We start from the raw sequence: 14450 nt of genomic DNA on the forward strand, positions 1-14450 counted from the left end.
GTACTTCTTTATTAGCTCTTTAAGTTAAAAAAACCTATTAGAGAGTCTTATAACTACTATAATCTTTTTCTTTTTCTTTTTTTTTTTTTTTTTTTTTTGTCTTTTTGCCATTTCTTGGGCCGCTCCGGCGGCATATGGAGGTTCCCAGGCTAGGGGTCCAATTGGAGCTGTAGCCACCAGCCTACGCCAGAGCCACAGCAACGCAGGATCCGAGCCGCGTCTGCGAGCTACACCACAGCTCACGGCAACGCCGGATCGTTAACCCACTGAGCAAGGGCAGGGATCGAACCAGCAACCTCATGGTTCCTAGTCGGATTGTTACCACTACGCCACGACGGGAAGTCCCATAACTACTATAATCTTAAAGCAGTGATAAGCATAAATATCTTGAGATCTGGAACCACTGTAATGTGATATGAAAATGTCTGTGACATGCATTGGTCCTGCTGACTTCTATTGGTGACTACCACTAGTTTGTGGCTGTAGTAACTTAATTAATTGCTCCCCATGAACCACATGTTCTCGTATCTGTGCTGTTCTGTAACCTCACACCATACTGACTCGGGCCTTGGCCATGTGACTTGTTTTGACATCAGCAAATGCGATATAAGCATGTGTTTATGCACCGGGACTAGGCTTCTTAGAACCCAGTAACCATGTAAGGGAGCCCAAAACAGCCACATTGAGGGGCCCCAGGCCCACTGATATGAGAGTAAGGCTACCTCATAGTATAGCCACCAGTTGAATTCTGTCACTAGAGGATGCCGGCAGAACTGTCCAGACAACCTATAGATGGTGAGAAGTAATAAATCACTGTTGTTTTAAGGTCATTATCTGGAAACTGGTAATTGAAACTGTTAACCTACATTCATAACTGAAAGAAATGCTAAATTTCAGCAGATTAATGAAACTGATTTTTTTTTTCCCTGCCAGAATTTAAAGATCCTCTTAATTCTATCCAGACCTTCTAAGGGGCCAAGAACCACAGCTTAAGAACCCTTGGTAAAACAGAGGAGATGATACTCTCCTTTTCACCACCACAGAACACTGCTGATAACCATATGAAATGATCACAGCATACTCTTTATTGTCGCAACACAGTGTACCCTTTGTTGTTGCAACCCTCAAACTAAGCCAGGCTCCTAGCACATAATAGGTATTCAACACAAATTTATCAAACAAAACCAAGTTGCTTATGAGATCTGTTGTCCTAACTAAACTGTGAGCTACCTGAAAACAAAATAAAAGCAAATACCTGGATGTCACTTCTATGTGCCAGGGCCTCTTACAAATTCTTTACACATACTAACTTATTTATTCCTTATAACAAGCCTACAGGTAAATGTTGTTTCCCTAACTTCACCAATAAAAAAACAGGCTCAGAGAGGTTAAGTGACTTGCTCAAGGTCACACATCTAGAACGTGGCAACTCCAGGAATGGAAGGCCAAACCCACATTCTGACTTTAGAGCCTGTCCCAGTGTACCCAAAGCACGTTGTAGGCACTCAATAAAACTTTTAAGGAGTTCCCGTCGTGGCTCAGGGGTAAACGAATCCGACTAGGAACTATGAGGTTTCAGGTTCGATCCCTGGCCTTGCTCAGTAGATTAAGGATCCTGAGTTGCCCTGAGCTATGGTGTAGGTCGCAGACGCGGCTCAGGTCCCGTTGCTGTGGCTATGGCGTAGACCGGCAGCTACAGCTCTGATTAGACCCCTCGCCTGGGAACCTCCATATGCCACAGGAGCGGCCCTGGAAAAAGGCAAAAAAAAAAAAAAAAAAAAAAAAACACTTTTAAATGAGTAGTATAATTCTGAGATTTCATTAGCAGTCTTTTATGGGTACAATGCTTCTTGACTCAATTTTGTAGACTCATTTCTGGTAGCTTGCGATTTGTTCTTCATTATAAAAAATATCATTTACTTTTTTTGAAGGAGAATAATGGCTTCATGTTAAAATGCAGATTTTCGAAACAGTCTTCACTGTAAAAGTCTTTCAAAGGACACGAGTTCAAAAACTGTAAAGAAGGGGCTCGACCTGTCCATACTATATAATGTTCACTGGGGAGGAGAAAGTCCAGCTTCTTCCCCTAACCCAGCCGTTCCATTCCCATGCCAGTCTCCCCGACTTCCTGCAGGAGCTTCGCCGAAGGTGACCTCCCCCATTCATACCAGGTTCTAAAACCTGACCTTGCCCGGCACAACCAAAGCCGAACCCCGCGGTGCCCTAAGCTGGCCTAACCCTACTCACGAACTCAAGAGGGCACCAGCCAGAGTGTGGATACTGTGAGGGATACTTTAACTTTTTAAAACATTTTATTCCCGAGAGCACGACCAAAGGGCCCAACCCACCACCCTCGAATCTCCCGCCTCCTGTGCCTCAACCGCAAACTCCAGGCGGACCGGTGAATGACCCTCGGGACCGGGACACAGGCAGCCCGGAGGCGGGAAAAGCCTCAAAGCGAGCCAGTTCTGGTTCCCAGAGAGGCCCAAAAGAGCGCGGGGAGAGCTGCAGGCGGCCGGGAAGGGGCGGTGACAGTTGTGACCCGGCTCGACACTCTCACCTTGAACATGTCGCTGGCAGCGGCGGCTCCGGCGGGGTCACCCGGCCTCGGCCACGCCCACTATAGAGAGGTAACTACGGCGGCCGATTAGGGCCCGATTCCTCCGACCGCAAGCGGGCCGCGGTGCGGGTAACAGGCGTACAGCCAATTCGATCCCGCTAAGGCTTAACTCGGAAGCGTGGGCTGCTAGCAGCGTCGTTGAGCTGCAGCGCGTCGCGCCTCAGGCGGCGAACACAAGCCCCGCCTTCCGGAGGCTCCGCCCCTGCGCCGGCGGTTGCTAGGCGGCGGGAAAGCGCCAGCTCAGTGTGGGCGGCACGCGGGGGCGCTAGGAGGGAGGCGCCGAGCGCAGAGCCGTGCTGGGAATTGGCCTTCGCCGCCGTGATTGGGCGCCAGCAGCGTGGGTTGGGAAGCCTGTGTGCGGAGGCCGCCGGGCGGGGGCGCTCGGCAGGCCTCTGGTGGCTTCGAAAGCCTCGCAGCCGGAAGCTACCGACCTCGGGGGCCTGGATTTACCTCACAAAAGGTTTTTAGTTTTGTGGGGTTTTTTTTTTCACCCTTGTTTAGCCATTTCCAAGATTTTAAATTTAAACTAATTTGCCTTGTCCTTTAGTCTTGAAAGAGCCCGACATTTTTTTCTTCTTTAAAATGCTTAAGCGTATGTTTCTCACAGGGAATCAAATGTTTGTCCTTTAATTAGAGTAGAAATAAGTAATAATGACAAAAATTATCTTATTAACAAGAATAGCAACCACCAACAGCGTTTACTATGTAACTTGCTCTGATGTAAACTCCTTACACATACTCTTCTTTCCAACAACCCAAGTAGGTGGGCACGATTATTATCTCCCGTCAAATACATGAAGAAACCGAGGCTCAGAGAAGTAATATGTGGAAGGTCATACAGAAGGAAAGTGGGAAGCCAGGATTCAAACCTCAGTAGCCTGGCTTTAAAGCCTGTGATCGCAAGTAAACAACTGTTGTAGTGTCTCATACCGGGGTTGTATTTCATGTTTCATTCTGTATTTCATTCTAATCCCGCAGCAAATGTAAGCCCATCCGGGGCAGGCATCCAGAAGATTTTGGGAGTTTGGTGCGGTGTCACTGCTCTCCAGCCAAGATCACTAAGAATACTGTAGTTGAACAAGCTGAGTTCATTTCTCTTTGGTGCCAGGAGAACGCACCCTTGGGAAACGGTGGGGCATCTCAGTAAGAGGGTGTTAGATTTATTCTAGGATTTGGGGCTTTGGTTGGGGGGTTTGCGGGTGAGTTCAGGGAAGCGAGTCCTTGTTCTGGATTGGGTGGTGCTAGGAAGCCAGGGCTAACACGAAAGCCCAGGTGTGGGTGCCAGGCCAGCTCCCAGATGTTAAGGGCTACTTTTCTCTTTCTCAAGAGAATTGTATATCCCTAGCCTTCCCTATACCTAAGGAGAACTATTTAGGAGACTCTGAAGGCTCTGCATCAGTAATGGAATGTCATATGTGTATAAGAGTGTGACTTATAAATGGTAAGTTAGGGCAGAAATTCTTAATTCTGGAGGTACATGAACTTGGGGAAAAATTACAACTTTATTTTCACTAACCTATAACTGAACTTTAACAGTTCTTTAAATTGTGGTGTAGGTAACCACAGTAGTTCAGCGGTACCTATGACTTTGTCATCAGTAGAAAGCACAGATATTTTCATATCATATTATAGTCACAGCAGATTTCTTGAAATATCATTTCTGCTCATTACCACTTCACAAGTACTGTAATTATTAGAGCTCTCATTTTTTATTTTATTTAATGCATAAAGAAGACATTTCTATAATTTTGTTTTTGAAAATATTTTTACAATGATTTCAATATAATTGAAGTCTTTTGTAACCCTATATATTTTAGATTATGGGTTTAAAAAAACATAATTCTTATTCAATATCCCGTGTTAAACCATAATGGAAAAGAATATGAAAAAGAATATATATGTGTGTGTGTATCTGTATGTACACATATATGTGTATAACTGAATCACTTTGTTGTACAGCAGAAATTAATACAACAATGTAAATCAACTATCCTTCAATTAAACGAAAAACATAGTTCTTAGAAGGAGTTTGTCCATAGGGGTCCACAGCACCAAAAGAAAAGATAAAGAGGCCCTGGTTTAGTACAAGACACTAGGCAGTTACTAAGAATTGGAAACTGCTTCCAAATTGGAGTAATGTATCAAAGGATAGAAAATCAGAGGTGGAATCAGATCACTTACTACACATGCTCTCACTTTACTAGGCAAGGAACTGAGCTACTGAGAGATTAAGGGACTTGCCCATAGTCTCACAGATGTTCCGTGATAAAACTAGGATGAAAAGCTTTTAGAAAGCATGTAAAAACCCTCCACTCTTCTAGGCATTGGGAATTTCATAGTTAGCAGGATGCCTCCTGCCTTCAACATGCTTGTTGGGGTGACAGCCAAGAAACAAAATTTTGATGCAATGTGAGAGGTAATGTAAATGAAAAACACATACAGTATTATGGGACCTTGGAGACACCAGTGAGTAGTTCTGTAAAAAATAGAAGGAGGAGAATTTCAAAGAAGAGGCATCAATTACCTCGGGTCCTAAAGGATGAATTGATGTTTACTGGTGGTAGGGAAGTCAATCTAGGTGGAAAAAAATGTCATGATCAGCGGCACAGAATTACAAAACATTAATTTTGGTAAGTTCTTGTTCTCACAGATGGTATAGAAAGGATGCTGATGGAAAGTTGGTATTTTGAGATTTGAAAGAGAGTGAAACTAGATTGTGAAAAGACATAAATGCATTTCTCTTTTTTTGGCCTCGTCCCTGGCATATGGATGTTCCCAGGCTAGGGCTCGAACCCACACCATGGCAGTGACCTAAGCAGTGAAAATGCCAGATCCTTAACCTACTACACCACAAGAGAACTCCTTGAATGCACTTCTAAGGAGTCTAGACTTTAGCTTGGAGGAAATGGGGGTCCCTAAAAGATTTTTTTTTTGTCTTTTTGCCATTTCTTGGGCCGCTCCTGTGGCATATGGAGGTTCCCAGGCTAGGGGTCCAATCGGAGCTATAGCCGCCAGCCTACGTCAGAGCCACAGCAACGTGGGATCCGAGCCGCGTCTGCAACCTACACCACAGCTCATGGCAACACTGGATCGTTAACCCACTGAGCAAGGGCAGGGATCGAACCCAAAACCTCATGGTTCCTAGTCGGATTCGTTAACCACTGCACCACAACGGGAACTCCCCTAAAAGATTTTAAATTGAGATTTTAAGTTTGGATTATTGCTCTAAAAAGTTAACTCCAGCTGTCGAGTAGAGGATGACTAGGAGGTTGAAGACTGGAAACGAGGAGACCGCATAGGCGGCTATGGATAGATCCATTTGTCTTTCCCATATATATATCATATTGTTTTTAGTACAGAAAGAATGTAAGCAACATTAAGAGATCCATGAAACCTTACTTTTTCAAGGGTTCTGGAATTAGCTCAATAATCGTATGCCACTTGAGTCTCATCCAGACAGTGTAATAATATAGATTACGACTTCAAATGTTTAATTTATATACTTTCAGAGTACTTCATTGTAAGGAAAATGAGTCGTTCCATGAAGACGTCAGTTACTGGTGTTCCAAAATCAGAAAATCCAGCCTTGGGAAAAGGTCCCAAAGTACCTTTGTCAAATACTGTAAAGACAAAGGGAAAACAACAGTAAGTAGCTGTCTTTCACCTTGTATCATTTTCCACAACTGGACAGTTTCCATATAGTATTTACCCAGCTAACATCAAACACTTCTTGTTTTGTAAATTAGAGGGGTTTTGTGTGTTTTAAAATTACTTTTGAATTTAAGAATAATTATTATAATTATAGTATTTCATAACTAACAAAGCATGTTAACACACATCTCTTTGATCCTGACACAACCCTGTGATGCAGTCTTATTATTACATTTCATAAGTGAGCAAGCAGCAACTAGGAGAAGGTAATTGATTTGCAAAAGGTTAAACAGCTAATAAATGGCATTGGCTAGTATCGAAGGGTATGTTTCCATACTTGAGGTCTTTTCTATTCAACATCTTATCATCTGCATTTTGCGAGTCAACAGTGGCATTAAACAGGAGTGCCTACCCCCTTCGCATGTAGCCATGTGAGGTGTAATGATGGGGTTCAAAGGGGCTAGTTCTTGGAGAGTGAGATCCCTACAGTCTGCCCGTGTTGGGACATGATGAAAAGTAGAAAAATACTCTGACCTGACTGAGAAGACCCTGGTTCAAACAAAGATCAGAGAAGGGAGTTTCCTTTTTTAGGGCATGGTCATTCACTCCCAGAAGAAAATTGGGCCTACTGTAGCTTCACCTATTGTATGTTCTATTCTCATAGCACTTCAACTAGTTGGATAGTGTTGGTTTTTGTTTTTGTTTTTGTTTGTCTTTTTGCCTTTTTTAGGGCCGCTCCCAAGGCATATGGAGGTTCCCAGGCTAGGGGTCTAATAGGAGCTGTAGCCACCAGCCTACACCAGAGCCACAGCAACATGGGATCCAAGCTGCGTCTGCAACCTACACCACAGCTCACGGCAATGCCAGATCGTTAACCCACTGAGCCAGGCCAGGGATTGAACACGCAACCTCATGGTTCCTAGTCGGATTCGTTAACCACTGCTCCACGATGGGAACTCCTGGACAGTGTTTTTAAGAATGAACAATAATGGGATCATTTTAGGTCATGAATCATTTTATAAAGCACATTTGTTTCTGTGTGTTCGTGTATGTGTGTGTGTGTGCACGTGTGCCTTTTGATAATAAAGTTTTAGCCAGGACTTTTGTTAATCTCAAGGTAAATATTCTCAAGTATTTTATATCTTCATTCTGACTAGATTCTGCAGTTGACTAGTTCTAATCACCAGATCCAAATGTTCCTCATTAGGTCAGTCCTAGGGTGGGGGATGAGGAGGTACAGGAGGAGGAAGTATAAATTCAGAATTCCCAAAGATTTTAGGAAAATGAAAACTACTTCACAAACCTCAATGTATTTTTTTCCTTTCAGAAATAAAGATATTTCAGCTTACAGGATACAGAGAGCTTGGTTATCTCATCTGGACAAAACAATGTTTCAACTACTTAAGCACACAATTTGTGCAGCAGTATGTATTTTGCTTTTTGTTTGCTCTGACAGATATAATTACTTATCAAGGTAAAAGGTGTGTTAAGTAGCAATAGAATATATAACCTTCTGGAGTTCCCGTCGTGGCGTAGTGGTTAACGAATCCAACTAGGAACCACAAGGTTGCGGTTTGGTCCCTGGCCTCGCTCAGTGGGTTAAGGATCTGGTGTTCTGTGAGCTGTGGTGTAGGTCAAAGACGAGGCTCGGATCCTGCATTGCTGTGTCTCTGGCAAAGGCTAGTGGCTACAGCTCTGATTAGACCCCTAGCCTGGGAACCTCCATATGCCACAGGAGCGGTCCTAGAAAAGGCAAAAAGACAAAAAAAAAAAAAAGAAAAGAATATATAACCTTTTAAAATCTCTTTTATTTGAATCTAATAATATTGCATGCAGTTGTGGGATTTCTTCCTTGGTTAACTCTAAACGAATATTTCTGGATTTTTTTTGATCCCCTTCCAGGCCAGGGATCAAACCCTAGCCATAGCAGCGACCCGAGCTGCTGAAGTGACAATGCCAGATCCTTAACCCACTGGACCACAAGGGAACTCCTGGATTTATATTTAGCATAGATAACTATTATTTCTTCTTCTGAGGCCAATGTGATTTTTTAAAATAAATTTTATTGGAGTAAAGTTGACTTACAAGTTGTATTAGTTTCAGGGGTACAGCAAAGTAAATCAGGTATACATGTATCCCTTTTCAGATTATTTTCCCATATAGGTTATATACAGTATTGAATAGTTTACCCTGTACTATGCAGTAGGTTCTTGGTACCTATTTATTTTATGTATAGTAGTGTGTATATATCAATCCCGCCCCCCAATTTATCCCTCCCTCGCTACATTTCTCCTTTGGTAACCATAAATTTGGTTTCAAAATGGTTGAGTATGGAGTTCCCATCATGGCGCAGCAGAAACGAATCCGACTAGGAACCATGAGGTTGTGGGGTTCGATCCCTGGCCTCGCTTAGTGGGTTAAGGATCTGGCGTTGCTGTGGCTCTGGCCTAGGCTGGTAGCAACAGTTCCGATTCAAACCCTAGCCTGGAATCTCCATATGCAGCGGGTGCAGCCCTAAAAAGACCAAAAAAAAAACAAAAACAAAAACAAAAACGGTTGAGTATGTTTTTGTTTTATAAGTTCTTTTGTATCATTTTTTATTAGATTCCACATATTAGTGATCTCATATGATACTTGTTTTTCTCTGTCTGACTTACTTCATTCATTTAGTATGATAATTTCTAGGTCCATCCATGTTGCTGCAAATGACAATATTTCATTCTTCTTTGTGGCTGAGTAATTTTCCGTTGTATATATGTGCCACATGTTCTTTATCCAATCCTCTGTTGATTTACATTTAGGTTGCTTCCATGTCTTGGATATTGTAAATAGTACTGCAGTGAACATTGGGATAGATGTATCTTTTCAAACTATGATTTTCTCTGGGTATATTCCCAGGACTGGCATTGCTGGATCATATGGAGCAAAGGACACCAGAAACAAAATAAAAAGACAGCCCACAGAATGGGAGAAAATCTTTGCAAACGTAGTGACTAACAAAGGATTTATCTCCAAAATATACAAATACCTCATACAGCTTTATAACAGAAAAACAAACAACCCAATTAAAAATGGTCAGAAGATCTAAACAGACATTTCTCCACAGAAAACAGACAGATGGCCGGAGTTCCCGTCGTGGCGCAGTGGTTAATGAATCCGACTAGGAACCATGAGGTTGTGGGTTCGGTCCCTGCCCTTGCTCAGTGGGTTAACAATCCGGTGTTGCGGTGAGCTATGGTGTAGGTTGCAGACGCGGCTCGGATCCCGCGTTGCTATGGCTCTGCCGTAGGCCGGTGGCTACAGCTCCGATTCAACCCCTAGCCTGGGAACCTCCATATGCCACAGGAGTGGCCCAAGAAATAGCAAAAAAGACAAAAAAAAAAAAAAAAGAAAGAAAGAAAAAAGAAAACAGACAGATGGCCAAAAAGCACATGAAAAGATGCTCAACATCACTAATTATTAGAGAAATGCAAATCGAAACTACAATGAGACATCACCTCACACCACTCAGAATGGCCATTATCAAAAAGTCTACCATCAATAAATGCTGGAGAGGGGCGTTCCCATTGTGGTGCAGTGGAAATGAATCCGACTAGTATCCATGAGAATGCGGGTTCGATCCCTCCCCTTGCTTGCCGAGAGCCATGGTGTAGGTAGCAGATATGGCGTGGATCCTGAGTTGCTGTAGCTGTGGTGTAGGCCTGCAGCTGTAGCTCTCATTTGACACCTAGCCAGGGAACTTCCATATGCCAAGGGTGCAGCCCTGAAAAAAAAAAAAAGCAATAAATAAATAAATAAATGCTGGAGAGGGTGTAGAGAAAAGGGAACCCTCCCACACTATTGGTGGGAATGTTAACTGGTGTGACCACTATGGAGACTAATGTGATTTTTTAAAATTCAGTTTCTTGGAGTTCCTGTTGTTAAGAACACAACTAGTATCCATGAGGTTGTGGGTTTGATCCCTGGTCTTGCTCAGTGGGTTAAGGATCCGGCATTGCCTCAAGCGGTGTAGGCTACAATTGCAGTTAGGATCTGGTGTGGCTGTGGCGTAGGCTGTGGCATAGTCTGACACCTGCAGCTGTGATTCGACTCCTTGCCTGAGAACTTCCATGTGCCGCAAGTACGGCCCTAAAAAGGAAAAAAGACATCAGTTTCTTATTTGAAGATGTGACACAGTGATCCAACAATAAAAATCTCTGAATTAAAAGTGCCTTTGCCTCCCGCCCAACGATTTCACTTCTAGGTGTCCATTCTACATATATGTTTAATTCCACTGCAGTATTATTTGCAACAACAAAAAAGTAAATCCTATGATGTCTGGTCTCTTATGATGGAGCATGATAATAGGAGAAAAAAGAATGTATACATGTACGTATAACTGGGTCACCATGCTGTACAATAGAAAAAAAATTGTATTGGGGAAATAACAATTAAAAAATTTTTTTAAAAATCTATAATGTCCATCAATATGATGCTGGTTGAATAAATGTTGGTGCTTTCATACTGTTAAGCCTTGCACCCTTGCTTATGATGCTGCAATAGAAAGGTAGCTAAAATACCTCATTAGTGAAAAAGGCAAGTACAGAACATTATGAATAATATAGTCCTGCCTGAACAAAAACAAACGAAAAGTGCATACCCTGCCACTCCCTAAAAAAATAACTCTGGCAACCCTAGCAGAGTATTAATCCTTCTTTCATGTAGTGTTAAATATTCTCCTAGTAAAATCACCCATTATTACAATAGTCTATAATTAGTAATAGTCACATTAAGGGAATTTTAGCAGCTCCAAAAAGCATCATAAACTCTGAGAAATATATACACTTTAACCATCTGACCCACAGACCCATTTCTGGTATCAGTAAAAAAGCAGAATACCTCAGAGAAAACCCACCCAGGTAAACCTGTGACATTTCAGGTCCATTGTCTATTGTCTTCATACATGGAACTTGTATTTAATTACACAGTGCTGGTTTGTCATAATTTTACACTCTCTTAGTAACAGAAATTAATTCTTTTTTATCTATTACCCTAATATTTCAAGTTACTACCTTATATTTAAAATGCTTTGTTGAAGTTCCCGTTGTGGCTCAGCAGTAATGAACCTGAGGACACGGGTTGAATCCCTGGCCTCACTTGGTGGGTTAAGGATCCGGCGTTGCCATGAGCTGTGCTGTAGGTTGCAGATATGCCTCTGATCCCACGTTGCTGTGGCTGCGGTGTAGGCTGGCAGCTGCAGCTCCTATTTGACTCCTAACCTGGGAACTTCCATATGCCGCAGGTGCGGCCCTAAAAAGACAACAAAACAAAAATAAAATGCTTTGTCATTTAAAAAGCCCTTTGGGGTACATTTTTATGTGATTGTCATAGGTGTAAAGGTTGGGTGGGGTCAAGTGGGGGGAAAGTGGGGGCTTTAGAATCAAACAGATCTAAGTTTGAATCCTAGCTTCTCTGTTTACTACCTTTATGCCTTTGGATGAGTTACAGACACTCCCAGAGCCTCAGCCCCACTCATTTGTAAAATGGGAATGACAACATTCAAATAATATTTCTTTTTTGTTTTGTATTTTTAAGGCTGCACCCATGGCATGTGGAAGTGTTCAGGCTAGAGGTTGAATTGGAGCTATAGCTGCCAGCCTCCGCCACATCCAAAGGAATGCTGGATCCTTAACCAACTGAGTGAGACCAGGGATCAAACCCAAAACTTCATGGTTACTAGTTGGATTCATTTCTGCTGCGCCACCACAGGAACTCCCAAATAATATTTCTGAGTTGTAATAATTAAATTTTATATATAAGGCAATTAACATAGTATGTGGTATATAAGGCATTTAAGCGCTGAGAACATTTCTATTATCATTTTCATTCTCATTTTAAAGTGAATTGCTCAATATCAAATACTTGTTAAACAATTGCTGTATTCCAGGCACTGTGCTAGATACTAGGAATACAATGGTAAAGAAGATACTGCCCCTACCTTTATGAAGCTTACAGTCTAATAGGAAACACAGACACATTTATAGTTAGCTACGACACATTTTGAAAAGTGTTGTCCGAGGGAAAGAACAGTGCCTGGGATCTCAAGGAGGGACACATACCCAAACTTGGAGGCCAAAAGTTAGAAGTAACTAACTCAAGGCTACATAGATGGTAAGTGGGGAAGCCAAGACCAGAATTTGGATCTTTAGAATTCCAAGTCTGGTGTACTTTCACTTTACCATGCCCCCTCTGTTATTTGTAGAAAATTGTGCCCTGGGGAGGAACCTCTTGAGTCTCCAAGGGCCCTGCTACCCGCCCAAGACCCCAGGGGGTGCTGAGAACCAAGTGAAATCTGCTACCATCGTGGGGTGGACCTCCCAGTCCTGTCTCCCCTCAGGAAGTCCTCCTTTGCTTCAAAGAAACACTGTTAGTCCCATCAACACTCCAGAAAAGCCACACTGCCTCAAAAAAAGATTGACCAACAACGACAGCCCTCAGGAAATATTCCAGGGCAGTGACAAGGCAAACACTACCCGATAACGGAGAGTACAACTCCCTCAGGAGAAAGAAGACAACAAGCAAGATGAAGAAGCTGAGAAACCACCCCCAGTCAAACCAACAGGAGAACTCACCTAAAACAGTCAACAATGAAACTGATCTCTGCAGTCTGACAGACCTGGAGTTCAAAAGAGAAATAGTGAAAATACTGAAGGAATTAAGAGAAGATATGAACAGCAATGCAGATACCCTCAGAAAGGAGCTAGAAAATATAAGGAGGAGCCAAGAAAAACTAGAACATTCATTTGCAGAGATGCAAACTGAACTAGGGGCAGTAAAAACCAGAATGAATAATGCAGAAGAACGAATCAGTGATATGGAAGATAGAATAATGGAAATCACTCAATCTGGTCAACAGACAGAAAACCGAATCAAAAAACTGGAAAGCAATATAAGAGACCTATGGGATAATATAAAACGGGCCAATCTACGCATAATAGGAATTCCAGAAGGAGTAGAAAAAGATAAGGGAATGGAAAATATATTTGAAGAAATTATCGCTGGAAACTTCCCAAATCTAAAGGATACTGGATTCAAGATACAAGAAGCACAGAGGGCCCCAAACAAACTGAACCCAAACAGACCCACACCAAGACACATCATAATAAAAATGGCAAAAGTTAGTGATAAAGAGAGGATCCTAAAGGCAGCAAGAGAAAAACAGAATGTTACCTACAAGGGAACCCCCATAAGAATATCAGCTGATTTCTCTACAGAAACACTACAGGCCAGGAGGGAATGGCAAGAGATATTTAAAGTGCTCAAAGGAAAAAATATGCAACCTAGAATACTTTATCCAGCAAGAATATCATTTAAAATAGAAGGGGAAATAAAAATTTTTCCCAACAAACAAAAACTTAAAGAATACAGCAACACAAAACCCAGGTTAAAGGAAATATTGAAAGGGCTTCTCTAAACCAAAAAGAAAGGAAGGAAAGGGAAGAAAAAAAAAAAAAAAAAAGAAGAAGAAGAAGAGGAAGAACTAGGATTGAGGAAACCGTAATCAGAGAGCAGTCACTCAAATAAGCCAGCATACAGATTTAATCATGAACATGCTTCAAACAAAATAAAATTAAAAAGAAAAAAATAAAAGAGTCATCAAAACCATAAAATGTGGGCAAGGGATGTTAGGAGGTAAATAATCCTTTTTGTTTGTATATATGTCTCTCTTCTTAATTTTAATATAATAATGAAGTGTTTGAACTTACAGGACCATCAGGCTAAAACACACAATTATGGGAAGGGGTTAGCATACTTAAAAAACAGGGCAACCACAAGCCAAAACCAAATATTGCATTTGCAAAAAATGAAAAAAAAAAATACACTCAAGCAGATAATAACAGGAGACCATCCAACCAAAAAAAAAAAAAAAAAAAAAAAAAAAAGAAGAATGGAGAACCATAGAATCAACTGGAACACGAGGATCAAATGGCAATAAATAATCATCTATCAATTATCACCTTAAATGTCAATGGACTGAATGCCCCAATCAAAAGACACAGAATGGCTGAGTGGATAAAACGGCAAAAACCTTCAATATGCTGCCTACAAGAAACTCACCTTAGGACAAAAGATACATATAGATTGAAAGTGAAAGGCTGGGGAAAAGTATTTCATGCCAATAGACATGACAGAAAAGCAG

General features: G+C 41.8%; 2 protein-coding genes across 5 annotated transcripts in view; one reads left to right on the forward strand and one right to left on the reverse strand.

The window, feature by feature from the left end:
• The window catches only part of APOO (apolipoprotein O), a 66586-nt gene extending 63979 nt beyond the window's left edge, over positions 1-2607 (reverse strand). For both annotated transcript variants that reach the window (XR_014835824.1, XM_005674464.4), the window contains exon 1: positions 2561-2607. Coding sequence is in view for 1 of the 2 variants with exons in the window: in XM_005674464.4 (XP_005674521.2) it covers positions 2561-2569 (9 nt within the window). In the remaining variant the exon portion in view is untranslated. The remainder of the gene's footprint in view (positions 1-2560) is intronic.
• A 255-nt stretch (positions 2608-2862) lies between these two features.
• The window catches only part of CXHXorf58 (chromosome X CXorf58 homolog), a 34020-nt gene continuing 22432 nt past the window's right edge, over positions 2863-14450 (forward strand). Inside the window, exons 1-4 of one of the 3 annotated variants that reach the window (XM_021080584.2) lie at positions 2863-3080; positions 3599-3750; positions 6130-6265; positions 7599-7695. In XM_021080584.2, the coding sequence (XP_020936243.2) occupies positions 6150-6265; positions 7599-7695 (213 nt within the window). In that variant the 5' untranslated portion in view covers positions 2863-3080; positions 3599-3750; positions 6130-6149. Of the gene's footprint in view, positions 3081-3598; positions 3751-6129; positions 6266-7367; positions 7696-14450 lie in introns of those variants that run through there. The other 2 variants (XM_085008760.1, XM_085008759.1) reach the window with 2 other exon arrangements.

The sequence above is a fragment of the Sus scrofa genome, chromosome X, assembly GCF_054392235.1.
Source record: "Sus scrofa isolate SSC_HxYL_T2T_F1_AM1 chromosome X, Sscrofa_HxYL_maternal_Yorkshire_Landrace_v2.0, whole genome shotgun sequence".
NCBI classification, from domain to species: domain Eukaryota; kingdom Metazoa; phylum Chordata; class Mammalia; order Artiodactyla; family Suidae; genus Sus; species Sus scrofa.